A 24,302-nucleotide genomic window follows, 5' to 3' on the forward strand; every position below is an offset into this window, starting at 1 on the left:
TAACACAACATGAGCAAGGAACATGAACAGGAATCACATCTTTAGGCCAGCCTATATAACAACATGAAGAACAAAACCAATAACCTATGTGACAACCAATCCCAAAGAAAACGTGACAACCAGCCCCAGCCAGGCTAACAACCATCTAACAACTAGTTAGCTAGCAAACAACAATCTAAACTGTATCTTTCCCATCACACTTTTTAAGGGTAACAATTGTTTTCTTATAAACCTATTGTGTAAAAGCCTAGAAGAAGTATACTGAGGAGCTAAATATTTTCAATTGTACCTGAAAAACACAAAAAGTACTCTCAACCCAAGTTCATCTCTCTTTCTCCAGAAAAGACTATTTAGGTGAGCTCTGATCCCAATTCTGGACATTTCAATACCAACATTCTGGACACAGCTCCTTTTGGTGGCGAGATGTAATGAGTGTGACAACCAACCTGTAACAAATCTGGGCTAGGCGCTCAGAAATTGTCAACAAATTAATTGAGGTTCATTAAAACACGCACGACAGAAAATAACGTGGATCGTTTTATTTTATAGTGCTTATCTTGACAGTGATAAAGGAGCTAGTGAGAAAGAGAAAGAGCCTGTAGGCCAGAGAAGTCTGTATCACCGTCCAAACAACAAAACCGCGCAGTTTTGTACTCTTGTCCAACATTGAAAAACACGGGGAAAAATCGCCCAAAACTCCAATGCAATCTAGACGTCCAAACAAAAAGGTATATCCACAAGAAATGAATCCACAAGGCAGCGAGAAAATGCTGCCTTTAGAAACGGCATCCAGCAACAAATAAAGAGAGGAAACAAGTTCGATCTCACCTCCTTCAAAAAATGTTCATTCAGCGGTTTGCCTTATCCCGACGGAATTCCTAACCTGGGGTGATGAGTAGGGTCTAAACATTATCTTCCCGATCGGCAATGCAGTCCCTTTATTGGGAGACCTCGAGGATACCGATAACCTCCGTGACTCCATTCACTTTTCTTCCCCTCTGCAGTTTCCGCGTCTCGGTTTAAAAACAAAGCAGGTGATTCCGAACGGAGCGCAGCCATAGGGCAGACAGAAAAGGTGTGTGCGTGAGTGAGTGAGTGAGTGACCCTATCCTCCCTATCGCTCTGGAATCGGTGACATACGTCAAAACGTTCTACAGACTAGCAAAGTATCACTGTAGTATCTGGCCAATCTTATATATTGGACACATAATCAAGTGACTTCTAAATTATCTATAAGCCAATTGTTTTATATGTGGCTGATGTCACAAACCAGTGTGACAACTTACTCCGTTCTTATTCTCATTCCGTGGTTATTACAAAAACTGCCAGGCGAGAGTGCATCTCTATTTTGCGTGTTTATTCTCCGCCGTGTTTAAGTTTGCTGTAACCTTGTGAACCAAAAGTTCAAATTTGAATTGTAACTTTTAAAGTCTGTTTGTGTGTGTTAGGGACACACATCAGCATGCATCAGCTTCAGCCCCATTACGTAAGAATAGATATCAGTGTGTGTGTGTGTGTGTGTGTGTGTGTGTGTGTGTGTGTGTGTGTGTGTGTGTGTGTGTTTCTCTGAGAGATTCCCTAGACTTTTTGGGTATAGTTCACTCTTGCAGTGGAGTCACGGGTTAGCAACTGTGAGTTTAAAGAAGTGGAAAATGGCTCCTACTACTTCTTAGTACGGCTGCTCATTCGTTTATAACTCAGCATGCGGTTGCTGACGTCTACACCCCCATTTTAAACAGCAACACATGGCACTATTTGGCACTCTTTGTTTCATGAGGTTGAAAGTAGCTGGAATTCCTTTCACCTACATTATATCATAAAGTTTTACAGACATGAAGTACCTATCAAAGTGTAAGGAGGTTCCTTTTGAAACTGACTCAGACAAGCGTAGAACTGCTTGTGTGTGTGTGTGTGGGTGTGTGTGTGTGTGTGTGTGTGTGTGTGTGTGTGTGTGTGTGTTTGTGTGTGTGTGTTTGTCTGTGTGTGTGTGTGTGTGTGTGTGTGTGTGTGTTAATGAGTGAGTGTGAAAATAAATACAAAATTAATTCATCTTTGTTGATTGGTTTCTTGTGCCTCCTTGTGTTCGTAGACAACACACACACAGATCTTCATCTCCAGTGCCCAGCTGTGTGTCCATGAAGAGTGGCCACTCCATGCTTGATCCTATTAACTTCAGCAGTGAACAAGTTCCATTAGTTCTAAAGTAAGTTGTTTTCATAGAATGATCCAAAGCAAATCAAAGGTATAACCTAAACTGTGTGTGTGTGTGTGTATGTATGTGTGTGTGAATGTTTGTGTGTGGGTGACTGTGTGAGTGTCTGATCCAAAGCAAAGCAAAGGTATAACCTAAACCCCATAATGTTAGTACATTTAGATTTACTAACAGAATTGAGCCCACTTTAGACATCATTTCTATGCAACATGCGGATAAAGACATGGAACCGTATTCACTAACGCGGCGCACTTGGGTAAAAACTCAGATTCCCCGCTGCTGAAGCGGATAGAGGCAACTTCCTGTCTAAAAAATATGCATACATGGGAGGGTATAAGGCAAAGTGGAGGTTACCCGCATAAAGATGGGAGGAGATGTATAAAGTGCGCCTAATTAGGGGAGAACAGAGTTAGTTGACACACTTTTTACTCTAGTGTGAATTGCTCATCATCAAAACATCTTTCAATCGTCATTCCTACATTAAATTGAAGCCTAAGGTGTTGGCTTGACATGCATATTGTAACAAAGAGGTAATTAACTAACAAAGACATTCTGACACATTGTGACAACCAACCCCATCACGGGGACGGTTGTCACACACTATGGGGTTTTTTGTCAAAATGTTATTTCAATTTTATAATTGTAATTGCATTGACAAGTTGTCAAACATAACTTAACGCATCTATACACAACATGAGCAAGGAACATGAACAGGAAACACATCTTTAGGCCAGCCTATATAACAACATGAAGAACAAAACCAATAACCTATGTGACAACCAATCCCAAAGATTTTCTCTGTTAAAAGGTTTATGGCTAGCTCTGTTTGTTCTTGTTCTGTGAAATGCTGCCTGCTCTTCATTGTCATAAGACTGTTGCTATGAAAACACCAATGAGCAACACAGGACAAAGTTTATATTGGGAGCTAGGGCAGTTGTGATAGTGCCCCACGAAATCTGCCTGGCAAAAAAATACAAAATAATTCATATAGATCATAGTGACACCACTAACGTTACTGCTAGTTAGCTATCGCTAGTTTTCTACTGTTTTGGAAGCAGCCCCTGTGTTTCATGTTGCAGCCTGAAATAATTCCTGTTTATAAGACAACATTTTACATAAGTTTTCAAGATTTAGCTGCATGATTTGTTCCTGTTATTTATTTAAATCGGCTCAGGCACCGAAATCTGCGTGACATTTCGGTCTGGGTGCGTAACGGTATAGGAATGACTTTTTCCACCCCGAATTCCGGGACCTATGGAAGGTTTAAGATGGTCTTGAACGAAAAGGATATAGTATGTGAGTGCTAGATTTTTTTACAAGTCCAGTACCGAATCACTGGGGTTTCGGTTTTTCTGGACCTGGACCTAAACGTTTTTACAAGTCCAGAACCGGTCCGGCGTACCGGTAAGCATCCCTATGTGTATGTGTGTGTCTGTGTCTGTGTCTGTGTCTGTGTCTCTGTCTCTGTCTCTGTCTCTGTCTCTGTCTCTGTCTCTGTCTTTGTCTGTGTGTCTTTATGTGTGTGTCTGTGTGTGTGTGTGTGTGTGTGTGTGTGTGTGTGTGTTTGTGTGCTTGTGTCTGTCTTTATCTGACTGTGTGGGTGTATATGTGTTTGTGAGAGAGTGTAAGCTTAACATTTATTTATTTGTATAACCTTGCAATGCCTGACATCAGTTTGTGACTGCCAGTGTGAGTGTGTGTGTGTGTGTGATTAAAGGGTAAATGTCAAAACTATAGTCTCTACTGATTGTATTTGTGTGTCTTTCTATGACCAGTTCAGAGATGCAGAGACCTCCATCTCCAGTGTCCAGCTGTGTGTCTTTGAAGAGTGATGGGTCCATGTTTAGACCTGTCAACTTCAGCAGAGGACCATCACACTCTAAACCACGGTAAGCTGTGTGTGTGTGTGTGTCTGTCTGTCTGAGAGTGTGTTTTTGCATGCGCCTCCTTTTCCCTCTCTTGTCCTCTTCTTTTTCCTTCATCCTAGCTACTATTGTCATCTTTTTTGTTATGTTTGTTTGAAACAGCAGAAATACTCTGGTGTTTGTACACAGTACAGTCTTGGAAGCACATATCTGCTCGGACTGAACCATAAACAATCCAGTCAATCAACATGTTGCTCTTGGAGCACAGAAGGTGTAATATGATTGGCTGAATAGTATCATTAAGTAGTAATCACCCTTACACATGATTACATTAAGTAATTAAGTTTATGTAATTAAGGTATCTTAATGTTCTGTTTTTGTAGTGTTTGGAGGGCTGATCTGACCCAGAATCAGTCCATGTGTGGAGTTGATGGCTCCTTCACCTGTGGACACAAACAAACAAGTGAGTAGCAGAAATGATAGCCGCATTAATGGAACCCATGGGCGTCAATTAGCAGTAATGTGTTGTTATAATGCAAACACATCTGCAATGTTGGAAGGGGCTGATAAACTAATATTTTAAATATTTTAAGTATCGTCAACATTATATTGTGTTTACTAATCAATGGCAAGCAATATTATTATTGATCTTACGCATGATACTAATCAATTTCTTTGTTCATGTTTTTTGATGATTATACAGCTGATGAAGTCCTGAGGAGAGTTATAGAGAAGCATAAAGCCAGTCTGAAGAGGAGGTTTGAGAATATATCTGAAGGCATCATCAAACCAGGAGCTGAGACACCCCTCAATGATATCTACACTGAGCTCTACATCACTGAGGGAGAGAGTGAAGGGGTGAATAAGGAACATGAGATTTGGCAGGTAGAATCAGCATCCAGAGCGCACACAAAAGAAGACACACCTATCAACTGCAATGACATCTTCAAGCCCTTACCTGGACAGGAGAAGAACATCAGAACTGTGATGACCAAAGGTGTTGCTGGCATTGGAAAAACAGTCTCAGTGCAGAAGTTCATTCTTGATTGGATAGATGGGGTAGCCAATCAGAACGTAGACTTTATATTTCCGCTTCCTTTCCGTGAGCTGAATTTGGTCGAGAGTGATCAGTATAGTCTTCACGAGCTCCTGCTTGACTTTCATCCTGAACTGAAGGAGCTGAAAGATGTTGAAGAATTCAAAGACTGTCAGGTTGTGTTCATCTTTGATGGTTTGGATGAGAGTCGATTACCTCTGAATTTCAACCAGAACATGATATCTGATTTAAAACAAACATCTTCAGTGGATGTTCTGATGACAAGCCTCATTCAAGGAGGTCTGATTCCCTCTTCACATGTCTGGATAACCTCACGACCAGCAGCAGCCAGTCAAATTCCTGCTCAGTGCATCGATCAGGTGACAGAAGTACGAGGGTTCAATGACCCACAGAAGGAAGAGTACTTCAGGAAGAGAATTAGTGATGAGAGTCAGGCCGGCAGAATCATCTCACACATTAAGGCATCCAGGAGTCTCCTCATCATGTGCCACATCCCAGTTTTCTGTTGGATTGCAGCCACTGTACTTCAGCAGATGCTGGACAAGACTAAATACATTCCAAAAACTCTGACTGAGATGTTCATACACTTCTTACTCATTCAGACCAGAAGGAAGGATCAGAAGTATCAGAGTGGAACTAAGACAGATAGAGAGAATCTTCTAAAATCTCAGAAAGAGATTTTACTGAAGCTTGGAGAACTGGCTTTCAAGAATCTAGAAAATGGCAATCTGATGTTTTATGAGGAAGATCTGAAGAAGTGTGGCATTGATGTCAGTGAAGCCTCAGTGTACTCTGGCATGTGCACTGAAATCTTCAAAGAACAATCTGTGTTTCACCAGAGGAAGGTCTACTGCTTTGTGCACCTGAGCATCCAGGAGTTTCTGGCAGCTGTGTTTGTGTTTCACTCTTATGTGACTCAGAACCTCAAGGCCCTGAAATCCCTCATCCGCGAAGGACATGAACCCAGTCCATCTGTTTTATCATCTCTTCAATCAGTGCTGGGCTTACAATCTAACAACCATCTACATGTGTTACTTAAGAGTGCAGTGGATACGGCTTTGAAGAGCAGGAATGGACACCTGGATCTTTTCCTTCGCTTCCTTATGGGCATCTCTCTGGAGAGCAATCAGAAACTTTTGAAAGGTCTACTGAACCACAAACACAGCACCTCAAAGAGTGTTAAGGAAACATGTCAATACATTAAGAAGCTCAACAGGGAAGATCTCGCTCCTGAACGATGCATTAATCTATTCCATTGCTTATATGAAATGAACGATCATTCCATGCACGAAGAAATAAAAAAATACCTGGAGTCACCGAAGAACATCAATCAGAATTTGTCTCCTGCTCACTGTTCAGCACTGGCCCACATGCTTCTGATGTCTGATGAGGTGCTGGATGAGTTTGACCTGAAGAAATACAACACATCAGATGAGGGACGCAGGAGATTGCTCCCTGCTCTGAGATGCTACAGAAAGGGACGGTGAGTTTCTAATAGATACGGATAGATTTCTTATATGTAAACAACTTATTTTTAATTGACAAAAAGTGAACTTTTGTTGGTAAGAGTATGTTCATCAGGTCTGTGCATGACTGATTAATAGTTTTGATGTCACTGCAATCTACTGCTGATGTACAGTATGAAATTTCAAAATATACCATATGCATAAATGTGTCAGAGTCATGAGATAGGAGATTAAAATTCCATTTTCACTGCAGCACTTTGGTTGATAACTTGGAATAAAATTACACTTTACATGCTTTGTCATTGTCACTTACAGTTTCACTTATTAGGGCTGGTTAAATCTGCCCCCTGATAAAAGGTTTTCACATATAGAGTGGTTAAGTGTCTATACTGATGTGGATTACTTGGATTGATCTATTAATCTCGTTGTGTCCAGTGAGACCTACTGTAAAAAAGGATGTAGGTGTTAGTATCTGGTGAAGCGTGTCTATGTGATGAATGGTGTTATACTATGGTATTTGCCTTTCATTAGCAAAATAATTGAAAGGATAGTTTTTAACCAACTAACTGAGTTTTTAACTGATAATTCATGTCTAGACCCATTTCAGTCTGGTTTCCGAACCTATCACAGCACAGAAACCGCCCTTGTTAAGGTACTCAATGATATAAGGCTAAGTACTGACTGTGGGAAAACAACTGCTCTGGTATTATTAGACTTAAGTGCTGCATTTGACACAGTTGATCATGCAATACTGCTCCACAGGCTTGAGCACCTGGTTGGTCTGAGGGGCACAGTGATTGACTGGCTCAAATCCTACCTCAAAGACAGAAGTTTCTATGTCAGTATTGGCAATTACACGTCCTCATCCATCCCCTTAAACTGTGGTGTTCCCCAAGGATCGATCCTAGGCCCCCTGTTGTTCAATTTGTATATGCTCCCACTCGGGCAAATTATCAAACAACATCAGATTTCATACCATAGCTATGCTGACGACACTCAATTATACTTAGCAATTTCTCCCAATGACCTTAGCCCACTAGAATCACTTAATCTGTGCATAGATCAGGTCAATAACTGGATGTGTCTTAATTTTCTTCAACTTAATAGTGACAAAACAGAAGTTATTGTCTTTGGAAAAGTAAGCGACAGACACCAGGTCAGTGAATTTCTTAACACCAAAGGACTAAAACCAAAGGCCATTGTTAAAAATTTGGGTCATTCAATCAACATATAAAATCCATCTCTAAATCAGCCTTTTACCATTTAAAAAACATTTCAAAACTAAGAGGTTTCATGTCACAGGCTGATCTTGAAAAACTTGTCCATGCATTCATTTCCAGCAGAATTGACTATTGTAATAGTCTTTTCACTGGACTCCCCAAAAAGCATATTAAAAAGCTCCAGCTAATACAAAATGCGGCTGCTAGAGTTCTTACCAAAACCAGGAGAACAGAACATATAACTCAAATACTGAAATCTCTTCACTGGCTTCCAGTTAGCCACAGAATTGATTTTAAAGTAATGCTTCTTGTTTTTAAGTCCATGCATGGGTTTGGACCTTTATATTTTAAGGACATGCTCCAGCCGTATGTACCTCCCAGACCCCTCCGATCCCAGGATAGAATCTTGTTGGTGGCCCCTACTGTTAAAACTAAACAAGGTCAAGCAGCCTTTAGTTATTATGCAGTAAAACTTTGGAATCTACTACCAGACCACATCAAAACTGCCCACACCATAGACAGTTTCAAGACGAGACTAAAAACAAACCTATTCTCTTTAGCCTATATGTGAAATTCTCTATCGGTATGCTGCTTCTTAGTGCTGCTAATCATAATGTCTCTTACCTGCAATTTATTGATTTTAATGTTTTATTGATTTTCATAATTATTTTTATTTTATTTTTTGTTTTTATTTAAGTTTCTTTTACTGTGTTTAAATTTAAATGTTATTACTGTTTGTTTATGTACAGCACATTGAATTGCATAATGTACGAAATGTGCTATATAAATAAATTTGCCTTGCCTTGCCTATGGTAACTATAAGGGTAGGAAACATAATTAGTGTCAGACAGTTCATACAAGGAAATATATTTCATACTTGCCAATATGAATTCAATTTGACAATTTGAATTGCATGACAAGGGAGTATTCGAATAGATCTTACAACATTGGTTTGTTGGATTTAATGTGACTGCCGGTATAAACCACGACCTGTCCTGATCTTCTATCTGAATACAGATTCAGAAACAGATATTTGTTTTGGTTGAACAGACACAGATATAGATAATGACGTATCTGTACACCTCTAGTGTGTATAGTGTGCACATGAACTGTGTACCGGCATGATGGGGGTCGACCCCATTTGGGTATTAGTATGCCATTACTGTCATGTCAAATTTAGAATTGCATTTATTAATAATAATAATAATAATAATAATAATAATAATAATAATAATACCTTTGATTTGTAATGCGCTTTTCAATGACCCAAAGTCGCACAGTCATACCAGTGGTGGTAAGCTACGAGAGTAGCCACAGCTGCCCTGGGGCAGACTGACGGAGCGTGGCAGTGCCTACGGCCCGTCCGACCATCACCAACATTCATTCCAACTTTCATACGATGAAATTTAGATTTAGAATTCTAAGGGAAACTCAACAGCACTTTAACTGGCAATTGTTGTTTCCTCCACCCCTTCCATTGATTTCTTTGTACACTTTGTCAACAGCATCACCTATTTATAATTTCAAAGTAATATTTTGTCTTTCATCCCTCCAACTCCTCAAATGGAGGATGATAGATTTATGGGAAATGATGCATTTTAAGTTTAGTCAGGACCACTCTCATCTTGGCACAGCAAAAGGCAGCTCACCATTTAGTAGAATGTGATTCTCCCAGAGTGAGCAGAGGTATTGGAAATGATTGCCTCCACCCATTCATTATATTCATTCATCAGGTCACCTTAAGAAAGTTATTTTATTTAAGAGTAATATTTTGTTATGTGATTTTGCAGACTTGCTGAATGCACACCCACATATAAGTCCTGTGGACTTGTGGCTGCTGTTCTACAGTCACCAAACTCCCTGGCAGAACTGGACCTGAGTAACAATGACCTGGGGGATTCTGGAATTCAGCTTCTCTCTAACGGACTTTCAAGTCCTCACTGCAAACTACAGACATTAAGGTTGATGTTATACAAGTCTTTATTGTCATGCATTTCCTGATTAGTAATGTAGCTCTAATTCTGATTTATACTGCTATATAAGTGTAGTGACAATCTGACTTTGCTAATGTGGCAGACTTTACCAGTATCCCTTTTAATTTGTCCTTCACATGAGATTATAATTACATTTCTACCTGTTAATTCCTTGTTCATCATCCCTCTTTAAGTTTCTATTGTTTTCCCCATCCCTCCAAGTTCTCAAATGGAGGGTGATAGATGTATGGGAAATTATGCATTTTATGTTTAGTCAGGACCACTCTCATCTTGGCACAGTAAAAGGCAGCTCACCATTTAGTAGAATGAGCTTCTCCCAGAGTGAGCAGAGGTATTGGAAATGATTGCCTCCACCCTTTCATTATAATAATTGATCAGGTTACAAGGCATTGCTTAATTTTCATTTCAAAGTAATATTTTGTTGTGCTTTTTTGCAGACTTGCTAAATGCACTCTCACAGATCAGTCCTGTGGAATTGTGGCTACTGTTCTACAGTCACTGAACTCTGTGACAAAACTGGACCTGAGCTACAATAAGCTAGGAGATTCTGGAATTCAACTTCTCTCTTACGGACTGTCTAGTCCTCACTGCCAACTACAGACATTAAGGTTGGTAAGGTTTATATCTCCTGGAAAATGCTACTTTGCTTTCCAAAAATATTGAAAGTGTGTTTTCTTCCTCCACAGTGTGGTTCATTTTCAGTCCTGTAAAATACAAATACTGTGAGCACACTATATTATATTGATATGCAGTATTACAGTACACAAGGCAAACAGATTTTATACTTGTTCTCCATCCTGAAGGTTCTAATGAAAAACCATGAAAACATGGTCTACCACAGCGGCCCAAATCTCATTAGAGATGACCATTCTCCTTCTTCTTTTTCCTCCTCCTCCTCCTTTTTCACCTTGTCCTCATTCTCTTCCTCCTCCTTGTCCTCCTCTTCCTTCTCTCTGTCCTCCTACTCCTCAACCTCCTACTCCTCCTCCTTCTTGTCCTCCTATTCCTCCTCCTCTCACTCTTACCCCTCTCCTTCTCTGGTTGTCGATCTTTTCAAAGTTTTCAATAGTTTACCAAACAAAACAGAGGCTCAAGATACTTTTATGTTGCAGTCCTCACTGCAATTTGTTCATAAGACCTGAAAGTTTAGAGATTTGACTATTTGTGTCTTGCAGGTTGATGCTTTGAGATTTTACTTCAGAAGTTTGGGCAACAACAGAACTTTGTGTACAGTGTTTTGACAACAACGGGATGTGTAATTGACATCAGTGTGTTCACAAGGAAAATCAGTCTAATGCAGATAAGGGAATCTTAAGTATTTCCCACTTGGGGCGAGTGATAGATAGAGTGATACATGACGTGAAAGTTCTGCAGATTGTGCCGAATTTTCGCTTTTTACTTCTTAACAATAGTGAAAAACTGTAAATGAGGGAAAATCTGTAAAATACAAGTATTTCTCTGCAAAACTGTTAGGGCTGACACTTTATTGATTAGATTAGATTCAACTTTATTGTCATTGTACAGAGTACAGGTACTGAGACAACGAAATGCAGTTAACACTTCCAACACAGAGGGCTTTTTTTGACTCTGTTAGGTAGTCTGCCATGCCTGATATTTGTGTATATTTCACCTAACTAAAAACCATTAGGCAAAAGTGGAATTTATGATTATATTCTAGAACAACTCAGCAATAATAAAATGAGAGTAAAAGAAATGTAGTAAAAAAAGTTTTTTATTAAAATGAAATCTAAAGACACTAAAATTAACTCTAGCTTTAGAGGTGCTCAGACTTTTTACAAAAAACACATTGTAAATATTTTGGAAGTTTTCTTTTTTACTCTGAACCTTGTAAACATATGTGTTTGCTCCACATAGGTGAGTTTAGCATTCAGAAAGTGTGTGTGATTTCTACACTTATTATAATAATTTTACAAGGTGACACTTTTTTCCACCTAGACCCCTATGCATATTGATGAAAGAGGTGTAAACTGCCCTGTGAGTGCCCCTCCCCAGTATGGCTCACCTGTCAATGGCCCACTTGTCAATGGCCCTGGACTGTCATTGTGGCTATCTCTCCCCCACAACCATCAGCTTTGAAAGTACATACAAGAAATTGCAAACAAGCTTGGTGCATATAAGAAGGTGAATTTAATAAGGTGCATAAAAGTAAAGGCATAGTAGGTACATAAAATAAGGTGCATAAAAGTAAGTACATAGTTAGATAAAGGTACATAAGGGTAGGCACATACAATATGGTGCATAAAGGTAGGTGCTGAGGAGGGGAGTCATCAGGCCCAGGAGGCTCCTTCTGATCCATCTAACAAACAGAATCAAGAATTCAGCAACTCCAACATCCACCCATTTGTACTTTACACCTCTGGCAATGCTCCTAGCAGCTTGCTTGTTGGTGTTCTGGCAGAGGGTTTCCACAGCATCCTCTGAAAAGAACAACTTGAAGAGGTCTAGAGGAGAGTGGTTGTCTGCTGCATTCAGCTGCACACCAGGCTCCCTTGCAGGAAAAAACCTCAGTGCTGATGGAGTTGCATCATTGTCACCCTCTGACTTCCATGACGACAGATCTGGGTTAGGCTGACAGCGTGCTCTCTTCCTTGGCGGTGTAGGTGCAAAGTTACTGTAATAAAGTAAAATAAAATTAACTGTTGCTCTTTCATTTTATGTTCGACCATTGTAACACATATCACTTTAGCTCTCTAACAACACCAGTTTCGATCACAAACACCTCCTAGTTTCGATTCACACCTACCATACGCGTCATAATAACACCAACGACTACCCACAGTAGTATGACACGTTTTTAGCGATTGCAATTTACATAATCCGATATAGTCACCATGTAGTTCTATGTTTTACTAATCTCAGAACAGACAACAATCGTTTATATGTGTAGCCTGTTATCATTTACCCAACTCTGTTAATTAAATAAGTTTTCTACTGTACAATAGTCTTAGCGACATAAAGTGATTAAATCGCTCTGCAAATAGTAGCATACTAAACGTTCCATTCAACTCAGAGCATACCGACGTGCATTTTAATCGCTATAACAGTTAGACACGTTTGCATTTTTACATCAATGGCTGCAATATAGTCACCGAGTATGTTTTACTTATATCAGCACAGACAACCAACTCGAAACGTCAACAACAATCGTTGATATAGCCTCACATCATTAACGCCACTCTGAGAATAATATTCTACCATACAATAGTCTTAGAAGCATAAAGTAATTTATTCACTATGCAAACAGTAGCATACTAAAATATTTCGTTCAACTCAGAGGAGCATTTTACTCCCTATAAGTTAATCAACAGCATTCATTACAAGAGCTAGGTGAACAAATAAACAAATAAAACTTACTCAACAGGGATATCCTCAACGGGGTCAAGACGAAGCTCAAAGTGCATGTGTTCATCTTCCATATCGTCATCGCTCTCATCCGAGGATGTGGTTTCCTCCTCGCTGACTAGGTCCTCTTGAATTTGGCGCAAGGCTTCGGCAGCAGAGAAGGAGTTCGCCATCATGTATCTCTTCAGTCCAAATGTAAACATCCTTACATGCTGCCTTGTTTATAGGGAAAAATGGGGCGTGTTCTCACGTTTTACTGCAACGTCATTACCCAATAGCGATCGGAGATTTACCATGATCTTATCATATGAATAGCCCTAATCTGCTAATGGGTGGGCAATCACTGGTTGCTTATACACTCTGAGAGAGAAATAGGCAAGGCTTTACCTGTATTCTCCTTACAAAGTGCTCATTCATTTGTTTGTTTCGAACTGGATATATTTGAAAACTAGAAGATTCAAGCTTTCTCAGGGTGTTAGTTTTATGTTTGGAGGACAAAAACTCGCGGAGATTTTACATTCTATTAATAGAAATACCACCAAACGCCCCACGGGCGCAGAGCGTTTTGGAAGGGTTAAGCATCTAACCAGAAGTGCAAAATAGCAACAAAAGTGCAGAGTTTATGCATATGTAAAGTGGAATAATTGAATAAATAAGATATATACAGTAAGAGTTGGGTATGAAAAAAGAACAGAATTGGGACTAGCAGCAATTGAGGTAGGAAGTGTAGATAGATGTGAAATATATAAAGTCCAGGTGTAAGTATAAGTGGTGGTAATAAGTAAAAAGAAGTGAATGAGGTATTAGTAATATAATGATTAGTAAGTGGTGTAAGTACGGTTAGTACAGTGAAGGTGTTTAATCATAATTAAAGAAGCCTGACTTAATTAATGGTGTTTGCTCGTAATAAGTTAGGAAAAATTTGTAAAATAACAGCATTTTTTGCTAAACTTGTAGTATTGTCACTTTATTGAAAGTGTTCAATATAAATAATAGATACAAAATCTGTAAAATAACAGTTTTTCTCTGCTGAACTGTTATGGCTGCCACTTTATTATAGGTTTTTAATCTTAAATATCGAGGAAAACATTGTAAATTAACAGTGTTTCTCTGCTATACTTATATTACCCTAACTTAATTAAATGTGTTTGCTCGTAATAAATTAGGAAGAATCTGTCAAATAACAGTTTTTCTCTGCTAAACTGTTGGGGCTGTCACTTTACTAATGGTGTTTGATTGTATTAATTGAGGACAAATCTATACAATAACAGTGTTTCTTTGCAAATCCTTAAATGGAAATATCTGTAAATATAGTGTTTTGCACTTTATTTGAATTAGGATGTTTTACTTTCATTTTACGTTTTTTGTTTGGCAGCCGTAGCTGCCAGTCATTTTTTTACAGTGTAGCCTTAATGTGTATTGTACATCATAAGTACATTTGCCTGCGCCTCGCTCTGTTGCAATAACATCAATTCTACCTGACGCTATGTCGGCAAGGGGGGACCATTGATGAGGTTTGCACTCGGGCCCGTCAATTTATTGTTATGCCGCTGCTTTAGCCTAACTCTCAATGAGGCCTAATGTGAAAGAGCATGTAGGTGTAAGTATCTGGTGAAGTGTATATATGTGGTCAATAGTGTTATACCATGGTAACTGTCAGTGAAGGAAACATAGGTTTTTTTCAATTTATGTGTGTTTGATTGTTTGTGTGTTTTTGTTTGAGTATTAGGAATGCATCTATATATATTTTATTGAGGAAAGGAAAAATAATGCGATGGAAACAACTACTTTTTGTTTTATGTAGCCATCAGCCATAATGGAATGGAATTCTGAATTAGGGTCCACTAACACCCAACCCAAGTTTTTCATGGTTGAATGGCAAACTTGTGTAGTTGTTTCTTAATATTCCATGTTCACAGTTAGAGGAGGGGGGGGGGGGGGATAGATGAAAAGAGTATGATAAATATATTTCATGATTAACTGTGTATTGGCATGACAGAGGTTGAAGCTCTTCATGAAACATTATATGTCATGAATGACATGTTAAATTTAGAAGTTAATTTTTAAAACTTGGGAAAAAAAGAAAACTAAAGTAGTGTACGCATCAATGAACTGAGACCTGTAGAGGAATGTGAGGTGTTTTACTCCTTTTTACAGGCTGCTGTGGACATTAATATGAGGGAACTGTGAGGAATGTGGTAATATAGGGCTAGATCATGTTTGTATGCTATTACAGGACACCTTCATGAAGGCATTGCTTTTTTTTAATTCCAGAGTAAAATTTCGTCCTTGTGACACTATGTTTTACAGACTTGCTGAATGCACACTTACAGATAAGTCCTGTGGAATTGTGGCAACTGTTCTACAGTCACCAAACTCACTGAAAGAGCTGGACCTGGGTAAGAATGACCTGGAAGATTCTGGAATCCAGCTTCTCTCTAACGGACTGTCTTGTCCCCACTGTGAGCTGCATACATTAAGGTTGGTGTTATAAATGTCCCTATTGTCATGAATGTTTGTATCATTTATGTAGCCCTTAACTATGATTTACATTGTTTTATTAGCGTAGTACGTCGCTTTGGGATAAAAGTGTCTGCTAAATGTAAATTAAAAAATGTATTGATAACCAGGCTGATAAGGTTCCTGACTTTTAACAGTATATCCTTTGATCTGCCTCCCTCCACATAAGATACTAGTTCAATTTCCACCTGTTCATTTTGTGTCTCTCATCGCTGTCAGAGGTTCTGCTGTTTTTTTTCCATCCCTCCAACACCTCAAATAGAGGATGATGGATCTATGGGAAATGATGGGTTTTGGAATACAAAATTAGTTTAATTCAGTGTAACTTCTGGTATAAACCATGCTCAATCCCAGTTTTCTATCTGATTACAGATTCAGAGACAGACAATGTTTCTGGTTGAACAGATACAGATACAAATGCATATAATGCAACTCTGTACATTTCTAGTGTGTAGCTGCTCTTGAAAAAATTCTCAGGGGGAGAATTTTTTGGGATAATACTTAAGGCGACCCATTCAGTAGGTACATTGATTAAGCCAATTGTGTCAATTTGATAGTTAGCCGATTCATTTACACAGCAATATATTTTTGTCCACTAGATGGAGGCACACAAGAAAAACATTTCCACATCTTATACAATGACACGGCTACTTTATGGATTTTTCCCGCATACTGCAACGGTGCTCAGTTTTTGGCTGCATTAAGCTTTCATTAGACCAATGAAATTGCCGAACGGGTTAAGCGCAGGCCTGATCTCAGATTGTGTAGTACCTCAATCACTGTGTTGAGTGCATGCCCTCTGCTTTCTCATTGTTTGTCACCACTGTAGTATTTGTGGACACTTGTATTATATGTCCAGAATAGGTAATGTATTTCACGTATGTGTAGAACACATTTATTTTTGCTGATCTGACATAAACCCGCAGTAAAAAAACACTGAGGGGAGGCAAACAGGACCCCTGACTCAACGAAGGGGAGGTCCGAAAACCTGAAACTGGAATTTCAACTGTAACTTGAAATGTTAAATAATGGCAGACCAATACCGGAGCTAAAATGTATGCTTCAATCAACGGGGCAGAAAATAACTCCATCGACAACTCACATTTTAAGCCACATTGCCTTTGAAAAATGTTGGAACCTCAAAAATAGATTTGGCTTTGGATGAATGGCAGAGTCTAAAGCTTGAGCAATATTCGCTAACATTACATTGATATCTGAGTGAGCCCTTGCTCTGTCTATTTCCCATTATTAGTGTGCTTGCCCGAAGGGAAGCACAGTATTGTTGTTGTCAAGTTTTTTTTATTCTCCCCGTTTTTCTTGCATCGAATCAGGCCTCGCCTGTTCGAGGTACAGACGCCGTTCAAACACCGAAACGTCCGGCCCGATCCGGTGCAACCTGCTATATCTTTTCGTGGCGGTACTCCTTGCCACTCCTTTTTAATTCCTCTTTTTCATCCCCTTTTTCCCCCATAGACTTGCATGGCAGAACTTTGAGGCATTATGACATCATAATAGGCTCATTAAACTGGCTTGCACCTGTGCTTCACTGAGCTTCACTGACACTTGCCCCAAATCCAAGGAACCTCTTGTCTCTGTCCCTCTCCATTCAACTGTATAAAGCGGGGTTCACACTAGACTTCTTTTTTTAGAAAAAAGCGCAGCTTTCAGCGCCTTTTGAGCTCTTCAGAATTCAAGGATATGATATGTCACTGTCTTTTAAGCACCGCCATATTTGTGTCTGATGCAAACACATTACGGTCATAACCTACGGTCACAACTCAAAGAAAGTTCAAAACGCTAGGAGATATGTTGTGCTGTTGAATGTGACAACCTAGATATACAATTACGAAAGATTTAGGGAATGACTGACCTGTTAAGTGAAATGCAGCACGTTGATACAGTCGTAGTAATGGCTGTGTATTATCAAAGCTATATAGCTACTACCTTGGGCAGATACAGTGCTAGCCAGTAATATCTAGCGAGTTGTTTACGTTCACAACCCACAGACAGTTCAAAAGGCCCGGGATATGTTGTGCTGTTGAATGCGACCACAGTCACCAAAGAAAACCTAGATATACAATTGATACAATCGTGAATAGAGTGATGATAGCTAGCGAGCTATTTAGCCTTCACCCAGGCTCAGGTTTATTTTGCTAGGTATCTCCGATATCGACGCGGAGACACAGTGTGTAAAAAGATGGAAAACTTAACGAGGAAAAGTGGTTCGGCAACTACGTGTGCAGTAGTTGGCTGTACCAACTCAAGAAAACACCTGAACGAGTGGTTAGATAGAGAGTGCAAAATATTAAAACGAATGTAGTGGCAACAGTACAGTTTATACACCCGCTCTAACAGTGTTAACCAGTAGGTGAGTAACGTGGGTTTTATTAAAGCATAGCATGTGTAATGTGTAGCTATTTCATTCCGTTTGTTAACCATTCCGGCTGTCTGTATTTTCTAACTAGAAGCAGACGTAAAGGAAAGGGAATTAACCCTGAGTTTAAAAACATGTTATCTATTTTGCCAGCGGAGCATTTTACTCCCCTGCCATCTCGGAATGAAATAGCCACACAATACACACGCTATGCTTTAATAAAACTCCCGTTTTATGAGACACCAACAGAGGCAAAACAGACAAGTCTTACCATTGAAGATCTTTTTGCACGCCGGTTTATCCATGTTGTTGTGGAGAACGAGAGTTGAATCAATCATATTTTAATACAACTTCACACTCCTTAAATTGGACATATCCAACAGCCTAATTAGAATCTGCATTGTCTACTAAGCAGAAATATTCCGTACAGTAGATTTCCCCTTGTTTAGTATCCACCATCAAGCTTTATATCACAGGCATATTCAACAGAAATTAAAAAATGCTCTGAGTCAACAGATGATGTTCCAAACTCTTTACTGCTTATGGTGTCCGTCCACCACGGAGGGAGCCGGAGTTCGCCTGAAGTCACTGGCTATCTTATATCTACCTACCCAATAAAAGTAATTTGTGCTAATTCTTTGAAACACGAGCTATATTATTTGTTACATATGACTCACTTTCCCGCTGCAAAGAATGTAACTTTGTAGCCTCTGATATCATTACCTCAGCTCAAGACTTCATCACTTAATAAGTAAGGTGACCCATTCAGCAGGTACATTGATTAAGCCAATTGTGTCAATTTGATAGTTAGCTGATTCATTTACACAGCAATATATTTTTGTCCACTAGATGGAGGCACACAAGAAAAATATTTCCACGTCTTATACAACGACAAGGCTACTTTATAGATTTGTCCCGCATTCTGCAAACCGTCTGCAGTTTTTTGGCTGCATTAAGCTTTCATTAGACCAATGAAATTGCCGAACGGGTTAAGCGCAGCGCCTGATCTCAGATTGTGCAGTACCTCACTCACTGTGTTGAGTGCATGCCTTTTGCTTTCTCATTGTTTGTCAGCACTGTAGTATTTTTGGACACTTGTATTATATGTCCAGAATAGGTAATGTATTTCACGTATGTGTAGAACATATTTATTCATGCTGATCTGACATAAACCTGCAGTAAAAAAACACTGAGGGGAGGCAAACAGGACCCCTGCCTCAACGAAGGGGAGGTCCGAAAACCTGAAACTGGAATTTCATTCGAAACTTGAAATGTTAAATAATGGCAGACCGATACCGGAGCTAAAATGTTTGCTTCAAACGACGGGGCAGAAAATAACTCGATCGACGACTCACATTTTAAGCCAAATTGCCTTTGAAAAATGTTGGAACCTCAAAAATAGATTTGGCTTTGGACGAAGGGCAGAGTCTAAAGCTTGAGCAATATTCGCTAACATTACATTGATATCTGAGTGAGCCCTTGCTCTGTCTATTTCCCATTATTTCTCTTAAGTTTGTTTATATCTATTTGAAGCCAACAGAATACAACAGTAATATTTGGTAGAATATATTACTTGGTAGAATATAATAGCTTAGTTTGGGGAGCTTCTGCTCATCATAGCAGTAATTATCAGTATATTGTACAGCGGCTTTAACCGCCCTAACAACCATCCACCAAAGGTGGCAAGTAGAATAATAGTGAAAAGGTAACAGTACCGTCCTCTCATCATTGCCCATTTTACACTTCTAACTAGCAAAACTAAACAGCAAAGGACCTATGTCGAATAAATGTTACAAATGGATCTAAATTGACAACTGGACAGTGACTTCAGATCAAGTGTAGCCTCCATACGTACTGCAGATGGAACAAGAGAACCAGGGGGGCTGCCCCTACATAGACCAGCGTGGAGAGAAGTGGGTAGAGGGGCTGCCCCTACATAGACCAGCATGAAGAGAAGTTGGTAGAGGGGCTGCCCCTACATAGACCAGCGTGGACAGTTGTGTGTGGTAAAGGTCATACGTTTTTTAAACATTACATTTCTCAGTTGTTTGTGTATGAAAGGCAGTGATACAAGCAGAACACAGCAGTGGGACTGAAACCGATCCATTTTGCAACTTATCTACACTTGCACAACTAAGATTGGTTCATTTTAGCCTATTCAGATACCTCTACAATTTATGGGATAACATGCAAGAGTGTTGCTCTCATATGTACCGCAGATGGAAAACAGACCATTGGCATAGGTAACACAGTCTAGTGAGCCTAGGCTGACCTAAATAGAAAGACTAGGGTACCATCCTACAGCTGTTCAAATCCTCTAGAGCAGAGTAGTCTCGAATAACAAATTTTGCTCACTAGGTGTGAGATTTTGATGTTCTCATGATATATGAAAGTACGTCTTATTTAGGGATAATTCAAGCATATTTTACTCATTTCTTGCTTTGTCTTATCATTTATTTTCATTCATGAACGGCAAAATATTATTCATAAACATCATTTGAAATTGTAGATTGACATGGGGTAAGGCGATCATGTAGGCAACAAAATAGTCGATGTTTCATGAAAGCAGACATATGAAATGATAGTTCAAGCAAATTACCGCAGTATATTATTTTAAATTGTAGGCATACCAAAAGACCATGCGTATCTGACTATTCTCTTAAAAGGCCATGTATAGTCATTCTCTGATTATGATGATGATGATGATGAGGATGATTCTCTCATGATGCTCTCGTTCTGTGTTATAAATGCAACACACCTCTTGTGCCCCTCCCTAAAAGCCCAAAGTCACTAGCCAGACTGTGGCATGTTTAGTTCAGCTTAAGCCAAGATGACAGAAAGACAGAGACTTTGAATTAGCAAAACTGCTGAAATGACTGCGGTTTATTTAAGCAATAAGGTTCGAGAGGCAGTACTATATCGTCAATAATGTACTTGTTCGAGGGAGTTGTTAGGCCCGACGCGCAGCGGAGGGCAGGCAAACCCTCGAACAAGTACATTATTGACAATACAGTACTGCCTCGAGTACCTTATTGCTTTTATAACGTGGTTGCCAGCGACTTTATAAATATTAAGTACAATTAAAATATGAACAGTAAGCTGCCTTTCAGCACAAAAAAAGTTGTAAACACCAAACGTTGTGTATCACATTGCAGTAGCCAAGAGAAAATAGTCCCCCTTTGTGTGGCTGTTGCTATTCAAACGACAAATAGCAATGGGAACTTCACGTCTGTTAGACTAGCACAAAAAGTTTGTTGATGATTAGCTAGGAGATCGACATTGATCTCGCACCATTTTATTCATTCACATTGCTTATTTTATAAAGTTGCCATTAAAATAACAATTACGACAATGGGACATTTTCAACTTTGTTAATATTTGTTTGTATTGATTTGGATATCGCCACTAACTCGCGTGTGAGAGCTACGTCTGTTTCAATGGGTTTTTGGTCTAGCGTTAGCAGTCACCTACAAATAATATTCGAGACTTTCAGTAAAGACTTACAATACTCTGCAACATTCGTGTAGCAGAGAAACAACTAACCTAGTCAATGTAGACACATAAAAAGTCGCATAGATAGCTTAATTCACATGAAACATTCCCTACTACATTCCCCACAACACGCCGCCATCTTGGATAGATATTTCTTTTTGAGTGCGCACTGATATGGAACCCTCAGGTAGATGAAAACAGGTCGTACAGTTACTATATTGTTGATTAAGGCACACCCCGGAACTCACTCTCAGAATGGTGGATTCCATCTACCCGTGTTATAATTCCATCTACCCGTGTTATAATATTAATTACAAAACATACCATTACTTTGGTTAGCAAGCTAAAGATATTTAAATGATACAGCCTAATATACAGGGCACATAACTAATGTTACCTGTAACCAAATTACCTACTGTAACTTAAAATAAAGCTAAAATATTCTATTGAATAAAAGCATTGAGGGTGTCCGCGCAACAAATCACACCTCTGCTGAAAAATAAGAGGGAAAACATGGGATGATTAACCATGTTAAATAAACATGATATTAATATTAACAAGAACAATCCTAATTATGACATTTTACTACAATCTATCTCTCGTTCTCTCTCTCTTAGGCTTTCCGATTGTCTCATCTCAGAAAAGGGTTGTATTTGTCTGGCTTCAGCTCTTTCTTCAAACCCCTCCCACCTAAAAGAGCTGGATCTAAGCTACAATCATCCTGGAGAATCAGGACTGAAACTGTTAACTGTTAGACTGGAGGATCCTGTCTGTAAACTCAAGAAGCTTAAGTAAGTGTAGAAAGAAATCCCAATGTTTCACTGTTTAACTTTAGATGTAGGTCACTTCTTTGATGTAGCGTCCAGTGTGGCAAATATGAATTTAAATTCTCCCTTTTACAAAGTGGTCAAGAGGAATGATACAAGGCTTAGAGGTTAGGCAGGTAAATTGGCAGACAGGTTAGTGGACTCCAAAGGAATCCAGAAGTCCAAAGCAATTATTTCCTATATTATTCATTTATAATATTATAATATTGATAATGTCCTGATTCATTTGTTTCTTTGTCCTTGTTTATCTGGTGTCAAATATCAAGGTCCATCTTAATCTGACTGCCTTCCTTCACATATTTGAACTAAGAGCCCCATTGCAAAATACAACAGCATAAAATGCAATCAAATATTCACTTATGCACGTATAGCCATTTGAATTGCTGATTCACCAGATATAACGTTCATCTTACAGTAATACATATTCATCTTTTCTTAAATTATCATTAAGTTAATCTAGTAATTATTAACTGATAAAATGAAAAAAATGGCCAATCTTATCTGTTTTAGAAGAGTGTATGTGTGACCGTGTCCGGACACTACATTATCCCTTACTTATTGTGCATCACCACATAATATTCTGAACTGGTTTAACTTGGCTGGCGTGTGTTGAAGCAGATGGGTGCACACATATTGTAGTGAGATAGTGAGAAGGAAGGTGCTGATATGGTGAGAAGGAAGCTTTATCTTCTCCAGCATCCTCAGATATGTAAGGCCTGTTATATTTCTGCTGCCTGTATTTAGGGACATCTGTCCCAAGCTATTGTAGTGCTTTTGCATATTCAGCTGTGAGATAAAGTTATACTACAAGTCTGTTTGTTTCTTTTGTTTCTCTTTGTTTTTGCACATGGACACTCTAAACCCCCTGGTGGTGGGTGAATAAATTGCAAGCCGCTGAAGTTTTGACTCCATGCTGCCTTCTTGTGCCTAAACACCCTTGACATTTAACCCTTTAACAGTGTGTGTGATAGGCATAGTTATTGTGTAATATGTGTGTGTGTGTGTGTGTGTGTTAGGCATAGTTATTGTGTAAGGTGTGTATGGTTCCTATCCTCTGTGTATGTGTTGTTCTGCACATGCAGACTGGTGAAAATGAAGAGAAGTAAGACAGAACCTCACCACAGTGAAGAGTGATGTTTTGGACACACTGAAGAGTTAAGTAAATCACATGATGTTGAGCACACTGGACATTATAAACATGTTTTTTTTTTCCTGAAATAAAATGTCTAAATAAATATGTTTAAAGTAAATAACATGGGATTGGCTTTCCAGTGATGGATGTGTCTTCATTAATTGAGTAGATACATATTTAGTTGTTGTCCTCTAAAGTCAAAACAGAGAAAATTGATTTGTTATTTTTCCATGTGTCAACTTACAATGCATGAACGACATAGCCATCACATACCTATATTGCAGTAGTATAATAGGAAAGATTGCATTTCCACACAATGCATCACTGTACTATGCAGGTTAATGACTGAGGGCAGATGTGAGTTTGTCTCCAGAGTGACTCTTCAGGCAGGTGTTGGAATGAAATGTGTTTATTTCACGTTTAGATTGAAAGCTGCTCTCGTGCTCTGTGGCTTCTCACAGATAATCTTCATCTGTTCAGAGAGATGTCCTCTCTTCAAACATGACCTTGGAGAAAATACATCTCTCATACAAGCTGTCATCATTTCCGTTTTATTATGAAAGACTGATTGTATGTTTTTTTTTGTCCTTGTATGCAGCAAAGGATATGTTGGCAGTCATTTTGATAAGCTCTTTGCAAAATCAACATTCTCTCTACTCGCTCTCTATTAGATAAAGTGTGAGGATCAATGTGAATTAATTACACAGAAATATAAATAAACTACACAAATGTCTTCAGACACAAACTACATGAGGGCCTTAAAAATGACATTCATTTTCA

General features: G+C 39.0%; 1 protein-coding gene across 1 annotated transcript; it reads left to right on the top strand.

The window, feature by feature from the left end:
- Positions 1 to 4,758: 4,758 nt before the first annotated feature.
- LOC308367670 (NACHT, LRR and PYD domains-containing protein 3-like) lies at positions 4,759 to 22,358 on the top strand (the record flags this gene model as incomplete). The annotated part of the gene is made up of 5 exons (XM_080841648.1): positions 4,759 to 6,617; positions 9,611 to 9,781; positions 15,488 to 15,639; positions 20,291 to 20,314; positions 22,204 to 22,358. 5 exons carry the CDS (start codon positions 4,759 to 4,761, stop codon positions 22,356 to 22,358), a joined length of 2,361 nt encoding a protein of 786 aa, XP_080697774.1.
- Between the last annotated feature and the right edge of the window lie 1,944 nt (positions 22,359 to 24,302).

Source organism: Sprattus sprattus (genome assembly GCF_963457725.1).
Source record: "Sprattus sprattus genome assembly, chromosome: 1".
NCBI lineage: Eukaryota > Metazoa > Chordata > Actinopteri > Clupeiformes > Clupeidae > Sprattus > Sprattus sprattus.